General features: G+C 33.2%; 1 protein-coding gene across 9 annotated transcripts in view; it reads left to right on the forward strand.

Moving 5' to 3' along the window:
• DIP2 (disco-interacting protein 2) overlaps positions 1-15874 on the forward strand; it is a 120597-nt gene that overhangs the window by 57538 nt on the left and 47185 nt on the right. For 4 of the 9 annotated variants that reach the window (XM_088272718.1, XM_088272721.1, XM_088272723.1 and 1 more), the window contains exon 2: positions 14693-14770. In XM_088272718.1, the coding sequence (XP_088128844.1) occupies positions 14693-14770 (78 nt within the window). Of the gene's footprint in view, positions 1-2190; positions 4227-14692; positions 14771-15874 lie in introns of those variants that run through there. The other 5 variants (XM_088272713.1, XM_088272716.1, XM_088272717.1 and 2 more) reach the window with 3 other exon arrangements.

Below are 15874 nucleotides of genomic sequence, written 5' to 3' on the forward strand. Positions count from 1 at the left end.
TTCTATAAATTCTTGCAAGATTTTTTCCTTCTGTATTCATGATATCCAAGCATTATTTCTATGCAAGTAGGTAGGTTTATTTCAAAAGAAGAAACACCCCTAGTTGTGTTGTAAGGGTTGAGATCAAGAGTGACACTTTTCTCACATACAGTCTAGTCCCGAGTTTATTTTTAAAGGAATAACCCGCAAAGCGTCTATTTTAGATGCTTGTCTGCAGGTAGGATAGGGAAGGTAAATGTGAAAAATACATCACAAACACCCAGACCAATTGAAAATAAATCTTTCTTGAATTCATTTTACAATTGGCGGAAATCGAACCTGCGACGCCAGATTCGCAGTCGAGCGTCTACCCGACTTGCCACAGCGCCTGTCTGTCTTGATTTGCATTTTTATTAAATTATGTATTTGTATAAACTTACTTTAATGCTAGGTAGCTTAAAATTCCCCTCGTGTGAATAATTTTGTGATACGCAAATAACAGAAATTAGTTATAGTACGTGTATTTCATATTGCATGGGTTTTGTTTTTAACACGTTACCGCATACAGACCGCAAGCTTGATCGGAATACACACCGCAATTTTCAATCAATCGTAATGGATATTACAAAATTACTATGGTACTTTATAAAAACAGGTACGTATGTTATACAGCGCATGTTATTATTGTCTTCGTTCCAGAAATAGCAACATGATGATTGCATTAGTTCATGTCCGATTTTCATCGGTGGTGGCGATGGTGGTTCTCACCATGGTGTCGATGGTGGTTGTGTTCTTTTGTCGTTGGCATATTGTATTTTCTAAAGCCGTGACATACGATATATCAGTTTAACGTTAGATACATTTAAGATGTATTGATTTTCTTTCAAACGGAGATGGAAATGATTCGTTTTCGGCAAGAAATGTTTTACGAACATTGAAAGACCTTTATTCGACCGTAGAACTCGAATTATTCAGATAGGATTTTTTCGATCCGGTTTAGGTCTCTCATCTCAATAAAAAAAAACTTCTGTATCATTGTTGAGGATACAATAAAATCGTGATATAAATACTACGTGTAAGCGTAGTAAAATGATTTTGGTATACGACTCAATTGACACATATAATCACACGTTTCAAAAGTGATTATGACAAAATATGCTTTTATTGTGAAAGTTTACTATTCTAGGCCTTAATTTCTTAGTAAATTTGGCATTTAAATAAGTGAAAGTCGTAGAAAAGTTACTGAAATACAAATATACATTTTGAATGACTGTAGTTTTTCTTACTTTTCGTCACGTCCATACGATTGTGTGCAGAAAACCCTCGTCCGTCGCGCGTGTTCCGGGTCTCTGTGGTCACCTGTACGTGTACAGTGTGCAGTAGGTACCACCCTGTACCTGCGTGATATTCGGAGATCGGCGTTCCGGCAAGAAGAACGATCCGTCGCCGGTCTCTTTCGGCCGCATGGGCCGGCCCGTATTTTTGTGCCCCGAGCCCCGACTTGTTTGTGAACCGTTATTGGCTTTCTATTATACCCGGCGGAATCGCCGAGCGGAAGAAATTTCACTGCATCATCTGATTATTGCCTCCAGCCTATAGACTCTTCGCAGTTCGTCGTAGAACAGAAACTCTCAACCATTTTTATGCATGATGGCTTATTTTTTTAAAGTCTACGCCAAAAATAATGTTTAAATAGTTTTTTATTATTATTGTAAAACAGATAAACTGTATCGTTCGTACGGCCACAAATAGGTTTATAACGTCAAACAACAGCTTTCTTTTCAAATCATACACTTAAATCCAATAGAATTTTCACTATGTTATTGGATTTTCTATAAATTTTCAATATTTATATTAACGACTTAATATGCTTTTATGTACATTGAACATAAGTTTTTTTTAAATAAAATATGTGTTGTTAATGGATCGATAGCATATTTCAATGTCCTAAATAAGTTTTTGAGACATAATATCGAAATGTAAAAGGAAAATGAAACATACCAAAATGGTATTTTTATCTCATCTCAACAGTTTGTCAAACATAGGTCTGCATTTTACTCGCCGGATCCACAGATCGCGTTGCGCAATGTTGTTGGTGTTTTAAACCTTACGAATTATTGACAATCGACTCAGTTTCACATTCTGTTCAACTTCAGACTTCCATCGTTTTCTATTTATGCTTACCGTTTTTTGTAAAGACTGGCAATTAGTACAAAATGTGTGTTTTATCAGCCGAAACAAATTGATCAAAAATGTACTTAATAAGTTTATGTATTTATTTATTATTGGAAAGTTTTGACGATTGAATTACGTGCAATGGAGTGGTCCAACAAAGTGAATCTGTGGCCTTAGTAAGATGAAGCCACTATCGTTCGAGAACATTAGGAGGCTTATGGGCGGTGGACGCAAGAATGCAGAAAAGGAAACATCATTCAAGAGAAGTGATTCCTTTAAACGGATCTCTATTCGCAAAAACTACCTTGATCGCGGAGCGAAGAAAAAACAAAAAAATGAACTCGCCAACGCTCAGTTATTCAACGAGGAAAGCAAGCTGGAGGAATACAACATCACTCCTTCGAACTCCAGCAAGAAGAAGTCTAATAAAGAGCCGAAGGTGGAGAATATTTACATGAAGGCCCCCCAATTTATGTTAAGGCCTGTTAATGATTACGAGAAGTTGAAGGAAGAGTTTTCCGAGCGAAGTTCTCTGGCTAAAAATACTCGGTCGCGGGAAGTATGCACCCAGACAGACGATATACCCTCCGAGGTCGTTAAACTCGTAGAAGATGAAAATCCAAATGTTTCATCATCGCGTACAAATAATAACATCGACGATTTACATGTAGGTAGACTGATAGATCTCGACGAATCTGTCGGTAAAAGTCAAACTGCGATTTCGACAAAGTCTGTGTCCGGCAAAAATGGATCCTGTGATAATTTTATATCTTATAAAAAGTATTTCAATTTTAAGTCAAATAAAACACCCGAAAAAATTATCATCCACGTGCCGGCATCGGAAGATGTTCCGAAATGTACATCCAGTAAAAGAATATCGTCAATCGCCGAAATTCCCAAGAACAAAAATCTGTCTACATTTGTATCTGATGATGAGACGCACTCATTTTTAATAATACCCGAAAAAGATGAATTGTCAAAACCCGACGATAGTGACGATTCGGCAGTTGAAGTATTTTCCGCTAAAAATTGTGTGGAAATTCTGAAATTTGACCGGTCTCCCGTATTTTCGCCTCGACAAAACTTCCACTTGAGTTCTCCTCCGTGTTCGCTGATCCCGGAGACGCCGTACGACTGTCGGAACGAGGAGATGCGCTCTCTGTCCGTCAGCCTGGGCCGCGTGTGGATGGACGCGCCCGTGGCGGCGGCGGTGGGCGCGCCGCCCGCGCCGGCCGGCGCCCCCACCGCCGCCGGGGCGCACAACTCTCTGGACAGCGCCCTGAAGGCGAACAAAGAAGAGGTAGTCGTCGGAGGACTCCATAAAACCAAAGCGACCAAAACCGGAATTCCCGATATGTTTTCTAGTAAGGATTCCGGTTTTTCTCTTTCGCTGTCCTCGCACAAGCTGACGGAATTATCTCCCGAATATGATCGACCGAATTTCGCCGGAGGGTTTTTCAGAAGCAAAAAGTCGAACGCCGTGGAACCGGATGTATCGGTAGAGAAGGGTCGCGGTTCTTATCGGAGGATCAGCTTTAAGTGCAAAAAAGGTTTCCGGAATTCTTCGAAAAGAAAAAAGGGGAAAAAATCCAAGAACAATATCTACACAGTAGTCATACGGCGTCCTCCCCGCGCTACGACTTCTTCCAAACTGTTCGACCCGTTGATATTCGTTCCTCCCGAGAAGAGAAGCGCGTCCATTCGCAGAAATAAGTCGCGCAAGTACAGCGAAGAAATCAGAATTCGACCCATTCCTGACCCTTCCGCGTCCTATTACGAAACGGAAGTGGAAACTGACGAAGATTTGTACGAATACATAATGACGGATATCACGACGGATACCTTGCGATTCAGCAGTTCCGAGGAAGGTAGCACTCCGCGAGAGACGGTCGCCAGGGACAAGGCTTTCAGCAAGAAAGTTCGCCGAGGCGACCGGGCTGCCGACGCGTCGGACTCTTCCCGCTCCGAGGAGCGGCTTCCCTACGTGCCCGCCGGAGTGTCCCCGGTGCCCGCGCGTCGACCCGCCCGCCGCCGCCCTTCGCGCTTGGCCCGTCGCAAATCATCCAAAAGTGGTAAGTTTCTAAGTATAAGTTCGTGTTTTATTGAGACGTTTACGCAATACATGACTTTCGTTAAAACGCGTTTGTACTTCACGGCACCCCACCGCTCAGAACAATATACCTACTTGCGTGTTTTACGGTAGAATAACCGCTTGCTGTATATTGATTACCATCCACAACCCATCAGATTATTCGCTAACGGCGTCAAATCATCGTTCAGCCTTTACCTAGGCCTGACGAGAGCTACCTAACCGCGACGTGTTTACGTTTACCTTAAATTCAAAAATCATTTTTATGGTTTTGCATACAATACACCATTTTTGTTGTTCTCTATTATTCTTACGACATCTTAACGCAAACTCTTTATGTAAACATTTCTTTACTAGTTTTTAAAGCTTTTAAATTTGGCAGCGTTTGAATTTTAAATTTTCTGTAAAATATGAAACGTATTTTTGAGATTTTTTTTTTTGAGATGAATAATTTATTTATAAACATACCGTTTTAAAAGTATGTATCCATTAACTGTAGTGTATCTATAAAAATATATAAAGCTTATCTACCCTTTTGAAATGGTATGAATTAGATCTTATTTTACAAAAACTTTTAAGACCATGGGAAAAAACTTAGTAACTACTTAATTTTTAGCCGAATTCGCTAATAAACATTAGAAACGACCAAAATATGATATTTGTGGAACTCCGAAGATACAATAATATGAGATAGCTTGTGCGTATTACTGTTCTATTAATGAAATACAATAATATGAGATAGCTTGTGCGTATTACTGGCTATGTTCTATTAATGAAATTAATAATTATGTTATCCCGATATTATTTTAACTTCTTCTTCTTCTGCGCGTGTCATGTCACGTGCCCCTGACGTCGACTATCACTTGAGAGTAATTGTCCTTATAGTGGGCAGCTCTAAACAGCCCGTCGACGGTGCTGATCCCCGTCCAATCTCGTATATTCCGGAGCCAGGAGATCTACCTTCTGCCCACACCTCGTCGACCTACTATTTTGTCTTTTATGATTAGGTGCAGTAGCTCGTACATACGATTTAACTAACATAATGTATCGCGTGTATATCTATTTATTCAACTCTAACTTATAAAAAAGACTAGTTGATTTCATTGAACGCTTTTTGAAAATATGTATAGAAATCTCTTGTCGAATAAGTTATAAAAATTTCTAGAAGGTTTAAGGTACAGAAGTTCTATTTTACTCTCTCCTTATCATTCATGGTTTACATACCTATTTATTCAACTCTAACTTATAAAAAAGACTAGTTGATTTCATTGAACGCTTTTTGAAAATATGTATAGAAATCTCTTGTCGAATAAGTTATAATTCTAGAAGGTTCAAGGTACAAAAGTGCTATTTTACACTCTCCTTATCATTCATAGTTTACTTTGTGTAATACCACTTCAAAGAAGACAACTTCGTGACTACCGGTTACGGGATAATCTGACCTGACGATGGAATGATTATTCCGAAACCGATAGTTATGAAGTAGTGTTTTTTAAAGTGGTATTACACAAAGTGAACGATGAATAATAAAGAGAGTGTTATATTACTATTCCACAAAGTTATCAATGTTTTTAATAAACAAAATAGAATAATCATTAAATCTTATGTTAAAATGCAAATCGCTTTTGCCGAAAATATTTTTTTTGCGCCATTTGAACACAACTTTTCTTTGTGCTCGCAAATGCGCAGAAGAGTGTTATTTCCTTAAATATTACGTAAGGCTGTGGATTCGTGCTGTCACATGTAACAGCCGCACAGGCCATTGATGGGAACTTCTAGCTCCCATCAACTCCATAATCAGAAGTGGTTTTACATTTTCATCGTATTATAAATTAATAAAAACTTGAGCGCAATCCAGTTTTGCATAACCCTTTCGCTACCATTTAGTTCTTAGATACGCGATAGTCAATAGAAAAATGTTTCTCGAAATTTTATGAGCATTTTTTATTATATTTTTTTTTAAGAGAAATATTTATAACTTACAAAAATACTTCAATTTCATACTATTTCTGTAAGTCTAAGGGGCTCATAATTAGAAATAGGTATCAAATTGTGGTAGAGTGGGTTTGAAGCAAGAAACTCTGGCTTAAGAGTCCGCGACACTATAAACACACACACACACACACACACACACACACACACACACACACACACACACACACACACACACACATAAATATATATATATATCACCAGCTTAAGTTATAGATGTTGAACCAAATTTGTGTTTTGATTGACGCGATTGGCTCTAAATGATCGAATCCAAAAACCGAATTAAGTAACAATTCCTTCTAAAGAAGTCGTTATTCAAATCAGTTATTTTTGGAACGCCCACGCTGAGGGAAACGCTTCTAGTGATTGAGTTAACCCTTCTTCTTGGGTCGTGCTTGTCTATTTTTTTCTTTACTTTATCAAAGTTGAGCAATTCTACCGTATTTATTATTTTCATTGTGTGAGAATTCATTAAATTTTCCATGACTCTTTTTGTGTATTTATTTTATAAGTGAGTTAAGTGAAATTTTGTTATATAATAAAATGTATGTAATCGTATTGTTCTATTATTTTCTGTGATTTTATCTTTAGAGACTTGAATATATTTTTATTAAAATTACAAAGTTATTAATAAAGGTGAACGTCTCTGAAGTGTTTATTTATTATTATTAAATACTTGTATAAAAAATATCATTTTATTACTGACAAATGTAGTGGCATGAGGCTCCATTTTGATAACTTCGCTCAGGAAAGATCTTCCTAGTAATTAATGCAAGTGTTCAGTATCTTGGCGGATTTTAAAATATGCATTATGTATAACGTTACGGAGAAGGTAATTTGGTCATTCATATTGCCACTTTCGCTTCCCAGACGATAAAAACTATTATAACCAACGATTGATAATTCATTTTAAAAATAAATAAGTAGAACTACATTGATAATGGAGGATCGTTGTTAATCTTATTTTATGTTGTGTATACGCGTATGTTACATAAGAGTATGAAGTCATTAGGTTTACATACAAGTTTTCAAGTGATTCGCATGTCTTAGTAGATGTTTTAAAAGCATATTAAAAAACAAGCAGAATACTTCCATTGTACATGTTCTCTACATACATACATTCTATTGTCATTTTAGTTTGTTCAGACTTATCTTCCCTATTGCATTACGTTATCTAACGCCATTTTCACACGGCGAATATTTCGTTAAATTAAAATTTCCATCGGTTCTTGTGAAACACCATTTATGTTGCGTTGATTATATTAACGATGTCGATAAATTTACATAGCTACCTCTTTTAAAGCGGTCCTAAGTCCGATTTTTTATAGTACTATAAAATACGTGTTTCTTCACTGTTTATCTTATAATATTAAAGAAATGTATATTCAATGTTCTCATTATAAATTAGTGATTTACAGACGATGGAATGTAAAAAAGTAAGTAAGCATAAACAAGTAAATAATATTAAAGCCTTATAACTTCGATGGGATAATGCTATTCGACTGTTCAATGGAGAAATTGATACTGGCATAACTACGCACTTAATATTTTGAACATACCAGGAACATGATAGTTGTTTGATTGATAAAAAAATGTGGTTAAAAACAAAGTTTTTTTTATATTTTATTTTATAAAGTTTATAAAATGTGCCACAAAGTATTTGCGAAAAACATTCAAGAAATTATAAATAATATTTATACTTTGTTATTCGTAGATTTCCAAAAGTTTTCAACACTCCGTTTGTAATATGATAAATATCGGATGGGTAGACAAAAAAATGTTCAGTGATCCGATGTCCCCCTTCAATTTAGTCATTGTAAATTTGTAATCGCGTGTCAACCGGAAAATCTTTTCATGTCGTCAATTTTAAAATTGACACGCTACCGACACGTTGTTGGCTGTCGGGCTTCATCACTATTATTTCTGCGGTCAGGTGTTTTTTTTAGCTAATATAATAGTTATTAAGGTAATGTTAGTTTTTATAATGTAATAAATTTATTATTTCAAGTTGTTCGGTTAGATATTGTATCCTTATTTACCTGATTATATCTAAAGTTTATATTTTTGTTTCATTACCTTGTAGAATTAACCAATATCATCCATGGTATCATCGTTCCATTAAGAATGTCCCACATCAAGTGTTGATAAGGCAACACGAAACACAAAAAAAATCTTACATTGGTAATTACGATATCCTGTCTTGTGTGCTGTAATAAGATTTAATTATATTGTTTTTGCATTAATCACGGGGGAATGTTTCACGAAGCAGTACATGTAAAATATAATAAAGAGATATTGCTAAAAAGAGGTTAGCATGTACTGCAAAAATTACTCGTCGAACTTATTCGTGAAACATAACATTTTCGAGTTTGTGGAAATCGTCTCGCTTCAAAACGATGTTCATTTTCTTTCTTCGTATTTCGAGTGCTATATGCCCGTGTTCCTGTAGCTGTTACATATTTTTTTATTGACAACGTTACCTCGAATGATTTGTAAACCGAATAGATCTGGAATACAAAAGAGTTTTATGTTGAATGTGGGGTAGCTTTGTATTTGTGATTATTGCTTACCTTTGCGCATGCAGGATTCTCAATGGAATGTTGAATAATGATTAAAAAGTTTTTCCTTATCTTTAGATTGAAATATGCTTATGTAAATTTAAAATGACTTGTTAGTATTGGATTGATCATAACACGGCATATATTTTATGTAATAATTAGTTATTGTTCGCCTTTAATATTACTGTTCATTTTCTACTTTTCTTTCCTAGCAAGTAAAAGTTTGTTTCCATTGGTGTCGTTAAATGTTAAAGTTTACTATGATTAAAGAAAACACTTGTTTTTTACCACTTGAGTTTTATTATTGACTACATGTTTCAGAAGTTAAACTTCCATAATTCAGGTCTGTATAGTAACTAAAATATAAAATATAAAATTGTTCTATAAATAAGGAGAGGGGAAAGTAAGGGGAAGGGGTTAGTCAAGGGGCGGAGTTTGAAAACAAAGGAAAAATGGAAAGCAAAGGTGAAGAATTTTGAAACAATATATTATTTAATAAATTATTATTAGAATTTATGAATTTTTATGAATTATCTTGAAAATTTAGAAATCCAAAAAAAACTATGCTTTCCATTTTCCAAAACTCAAGTGGTAAAAAACAAGTGTTTTCTTTAATCATTGTAACATGTCTTACCACAAAGTTAATGCCGAAACAATAAATAAAATATTAAAGTTTACTCTCTGCTATTTCATTTTCCCTTTTGAAAAAAAATCAGAATAAACTGGCATTTCTAAAATAATTAGCTTGTTTTCTAATAAAACGTAGCTCTTATTTTTCCCTTTAAAAAATCATGTTAAATACAAGGATGTCATTGCTTAAGGATTTAGTCGGTTTAAGGTGTATTCTTTTGGACCTCGAGGTTAAATAATAAATCGTAACTGTTTCAGAACAATGAACAATGGATGTATGGCTAAGCCAATATTATCCTCAATATGATTCTTGTACATATTGTATTGGTATCTCCTTTGTACATGATTTTGTGTCGACTATTTAGCAGGTGTAATAGCAACCCCAGTATAACACATTTCAATGTGTTATGGCATCAATAATCCGATTGGATAGAGTTCGTACCTTAATTCGTAATTAAAATAAGTGACAACCCTAAATCTACTATATGTTTTAATTTAAATAAGAGGTAAACGAGAGCCCTAAAGAAGTTAAGATATTTTCAGTTTCTTGTATACATTATGTTATACCTACTGCTTTACTAATTATGCCTAGTAAGACTGGTAAATAGCTAACATGTGTCCGCCATAAAAATAGTAATTTCCTATTATTTTGATTTAAATTAATCAAATATGACGTCTTGAAATTTAGCTAGCTCTCATTTTTTGTTTTTAAAAACAGATTTAAAAACAGATATGAAATAGTGTAAAATGGTCATTTAAAAAAGTTCAATATTTAGGTCGCCAGCACCAAGTATACACTCTTATATTACAACAAAATCATTACAGAAACAATGTGTTTTTATTTTAATACTGGTAAAATTCGAATTTCTTTACCCGTTTTATGTCAGAACTTACAATATTCGTAAGGGGAGGATAAAATGTTGTCTCTTTTGTTGGCTGGAGTAATTATCGTGTAAGTTCTATTACATCAAGTAAGTAATATTTTTTTTATAAAGTATTATTTTACACGAATACATAAAACCCGCAAATTATATAATAAAATATCCCATATTATTATTCTTTCACGTCATGTGCTGTCGCAGAAATTTACCAGCAGGGTGTTGTGACGTTTTCACAATGTGTGCAAGTTAAAAATAATTGCTGTGAAAATTTTACTGTACACTGCGGGGGATTGTATTCACGAACGGATTACAGAATAGAGACTTACATATATGTAACAGATGTTATATGCTAGTCACCAAAGTTATCCACTCTATAAAATGTCATAAATTAAATCATAACTTGTCAGATTATGAGATGCATTCAAATTGAAAATCATGTTTTCAGGCGTCTCCCAGTATGTAAAATAATCCAGTTACGATCTTGCATACACCTAAATAAAATGTAATCTGCTAAATAAAAGCATTCTCAATCCAACCATAGATACTGCCGTGAACTCAAACATAAATCGACATGAGATTTATGATACTAGTTACAAAAATTATTATACTGTAATTGTCAATCATGGGTAGAATGATGAATGTTACACGTGTATAAAGTTATCACTTTACCAGCCTATGACAGATTATAAGCCCTGTAAATACCCAATATTTCATATTCTTCTTCATCTATGTTGAGATGTCAAAATGTATGAAAATGTGTTTATTTTGTCAAATAAAGAATGTAATGTGAATATCTCATGTATTATGTTACATGCCATTCTTATATGATATAATATATCATACATATGTAGGTACACATTTTCATACATATGTAAACTCTTATACCGCACGAATTATAAAGGCACAACGTTTTTCACATATGTATGCTAAGAATTTGGAAATATAAATTTTATAACGCGTGAAACACTAATCAAACGTTGAATATATTTTTACTACCATACATCAGATATGTAAATAATATTTATATTGCACGCTGTGGAAATATATCGACGCAACAAAGATGTCACCACGAACGCAAGGAAAACGTTGTACAATTATGTAAAATCTCTCGGCGTATTCCAAAATTATTCATGAACTTACTAATCTTTTACATTATTTTTTTTTAAATTACATACATATACGTAACTAGACTTTCGTAACGGGGTCGTTTTTAGCTCATGTTTATCTACGAGTATCTATTTTTTTTATATAAATAAACAACCATTTTTAAACGATTTTTTCAGGTGTTGCTTGCGAATTTTTTTTACTCGTGACATGCCATTATTTCATAAAATATATTATGACACGTGTTTATATATACGGTGTTTGAAGATGATGCAGAATGTGTCGAAACACGTATCACAATGTGATAGATACATTTAAATTATGAAAGATTTTACTTATAATAGATTCATCGTATAAGAAACAGTTGTATTTACCATGTAAAATTTTAATTAAATATGTATAGATATTTCCCCAAAATAAATGAAAAAATAACATTACCTCGTTCCTTGTAGAGTAACAATACATCCACATAAGCCTATTCGGCACAATTTGTGTAGTATACCTTAGAGCAGGAGTCGGCAACGTGAGGCTTACGAGCCACATGTGGCTCTGTAAACAATTTGTGATTATTATTATTTTTTGATTATTCTGTTCATATTCATTTTAAGTTCGGATTGGTAAGTAGGGATGGTGCCGTTTAAGCACATAGAGCCCTCATAAAACCTTTCTCTTGTTAAAAATATAAACATTGAAAAGAAAACAATCTTTGAAAAACCACATTAGTTTCAAACCACTTTCATGTTCAATATGCCAATAAAAAGCTCGTTTGATAGCAAACATACCTATTTATACTACAGACAACCATTTCTCAGAAAGTTAATATACATACCAAAATTGTTTATTTCAATAGTGAAGGGCGTTATCAAAAGGTTTTTTGGCTGATTTATACATTTATGATAGATGTATAAAATCTCCGCATAAATATCACTTATAAAAAATTGTTACTTACAAAAATACTATAATAAAATCAATTAAATTATTTTAAATTAAAAATTGGCTCCCCAAAAGTTTTCAAGCCGTCTTGCCACTCATTTTGGCTATTTTGGTCCAAAAGGTTGCCGACCCCTGCCTTAGAGTGAGTTCTCGCACAAAACGGAGTCACGGTATCTATCCGTTTACGGGGGTACATCATTTCTCTTACACCATTTCGTTCATAAGAATCGTATGATTTTGGGTATCATTCATCATCCGTGGGCAAACAGAAACAGTCGTGTATGCAGTACCGACTTGTCTAACTAGATATACAATAAAACTGGTACCGAGTATGATTTTGCGTTAGCAAATTAAAACAAATTTTACCTTACAAATAGTAAGTTACATTGTTACCTTAGTTACATTATTATCGGTGCATTTTATTTACAAATAAATCAACACTGTCACATGTTTGCTGTAACGTATTATATGTAGTTAACTAGAATTAAAAGCTAATCGGGATCTCATTTAGATTTAACTATCGATAAATAAGCTGACTCCGCAACCACATGTGTGCTTCTTGCCATTTGTGGAAAACATCTAAATGTATAATTAAAAAATCTTTAAAAATAAACATACGATTAATGTGATCTACGAAAGCGGATCGCGATTACGATCTGATGAACATCAGCACAAATAAATCATATACATATCTTGTCCTCAATATTTGTAAAGTAAAGTTACTAATTATTATAAATATTGTGTAATTTTCATAAGTGTAATTTTATCAACCATGTTTTAAATGTTTCCAAATTTTGTACAAAAATCCAGTTTCGATAAACCCAGGAAGGAGTTGTTTATCGAGCGCCCTTCTGGTACTATTTTACGAAAATGTCGCTTTGTTAACAATCCAAAATTATTATTTTATTAATATTTTACTGATATCTAGACATTTTACATGAAACAAATATGAAAGGAATGTCAAATATATCGAATAAAGTTTACAACTCTAATTACTCAACTTGAAATATTACAAACGATGGTGGCACTGAAATTGGTATTGAAAATATATCATTTATTTATTCGGCAGTCACTGTGGTATAATATCTATCTTTATTAAATAAGTTTTACTAGGTAAATACAACTATTTATTAGAACCTACAGTGCTTGAAAATGATGCGGTTCGTGTCACATTTCAAGAAACAGTTGTATTCACCAAGCAAACCTTAAATTTAAAAAAAATGTCACAAACCACATGTCTCTTGAGCCGAGATTATTCCCCGGTATTAAATCTGTCATATCGTGTTGTTTATTTCATCTACCGAGTCTGATAATAACTACAAAACATATGCATTAGTAAATATATATATATATATATATATATATATATATATATATATATATATATATATATATATATATATATATATATATATATATATATATATATATATATATATATATATATATATATATATATATATATATATATATATATATATATATATATATATATATATATATATATATATATATATATATATATATATATATATATATATATATATATATATATATATATATATATATATATATATATATATATATTTATATAATATATATATACATTTCCTCATAGATACTTGAAGATTATAACATAAGGAATTTGAGTAATTTGGTTTTCAGTTAGGGAATGTTACACATTATGATCACTTAAACCGGATAATAATAGGTCGTAGGTTTTGTAAATGGTTTCACTTGATTCTAATACGCTATTGGTACGAATATATACGTACATACTTATATATGTATACTTGTTGATATTTAGCGGTATATTTATAAATATTTTTTAACAGTGAACGCTATTAAATTAAGTTCGCCTATAGTTTATCATTTAAAGCCATACAAGTATACAAATTTTATGCTCCAGATCAAGCATGTCAACTCGCGGCCTGCGGGCCGCATGTGGCCCGCGAGAATTTTTTTGCGGCCCGCGGATACCCGCGGTTATATTTTTCATTTATTTTAATTCTTCATTGAAATAATTTTTTGTATGGGAACATATGATATTCTTTTACAAAATCATTAAGTTGACTGTACCTCGTGTGACTACCTTTGATAATAAATAATTCAATTCAACCTAGATAAAAATGAAAATGAAACTTTGATGCGGCCTGCCGGCGTACCCAAAATACCTTATGAGGCCCTTGGTGCCTTTGAGTTTGACACCTCTGCTCTAGATAATCTATTTTTACTCTTACGTCGTTTACTTATGATTCGTACTTGTTACCATTACAAATTTTCTTTTCTATTCCTTGATATATTTTGTTAATGTACATGTGTATTAATGGTACATTTTTGTTTTGTTTTAGGTGACATCACACAGAAGGGTTATGAAAAGAAAAGGACGAGACTGCTCAGCCCTTATGTTCCGAAACACCAACATCCAGGTATATTCTCGGTTCATCCTCCCAATCCTGCTTTAGCCTTCTTATCCCTGGCAAATCAATGAAAACTATGACGTAAAATACGTGTGCTAATCGTATTGCATTAACGTGTCAATATTGTTTTTGTACATATACATAATAAAGAGATAACTCTCTAAATCCTTGAATCGCATAACAGGAAATATTAATAATTAAAAATGGATTTTACTTTCCCGACAAAAAATAAGTGCCGGGCGATCTTTTTTTTTAATTAGTCCATTTTTACAATTTTTCTGGTAATTGAAATATTTCAATGAATTGTCACATTGTATTAACAAAAAAGCTATACGCGCCCTTTATCTTTAATTTAATCACAAAAAGATGAATTTGGAAAACTCATATTTACTTATTTTTGAATAGCTATCTATTTACAAATTACACTTCAATAAAGTCTTCAGTTATTAAGATATGAGCGTCTGAAGTTCGCTCTTACTCTTAAGTGATTTATTTTAAGGAAGCATACCTTTTTTGAGTTTCAGATATCGAAATAAAATTCGACATCTAACCTGAATTTTTGTAAAAATGTAAAATAATTATTTGTTAGTTTGTATTATCCAATCCAAATACTAACATGTTCGGTTTATTATATATAGGGTGTCTTGAAAACAGTCCACATTTCACCCCCACCCCCCTTTATCATTTAACTGTAGAAAATTATCAAATATGTGTTAATACATTTTCATATGTGCCCGTCATTAGAAATTCAAAATAATGTAAAAATAGCAAAAGCTATTATAAAATATTTTTTTTATGAAGGAAAATATATTTTTTTAATTCAAACCCTTATCCGCACCCCAATGGTGCATAGGGCACTGCATTATACAAACACAGTGTTATCTTGATCGTTAACACACGAAGGAAAGGTGATCAGCCCTCCGCTTCAGGTACCAGTCCATGGTAATATTGAAAAAATATTAGAGTGAAAAAATCACTAATATTTATTTGACCCTCCCTGGGAATCGAACCCGGGACCTCCAGAACGGTAGCCAAGCGTGCTGACCATTACACAACGGAGGCTGAGGCTTCCTTGTTAAAATATTATTCTTATATTTATATATTAATTTTTAT

This window comes from Brachycentrus maculatus, unplaced genomic scaffold, assembly GCF_059751285.1.
Source record: "Brachycentrus maculatus isolate JH-2025_06_01 unplaced genomic scaffold, ASM5975128v1 h1tg000518l, whole genome shotgun sequence".
Lineage (NCBI taxonomy): Eukaryota > Metazoa > Arthropoda > Insecta > Trichoptera > Brachycentridae > Brachycentrus > Brachycentrus maculatus.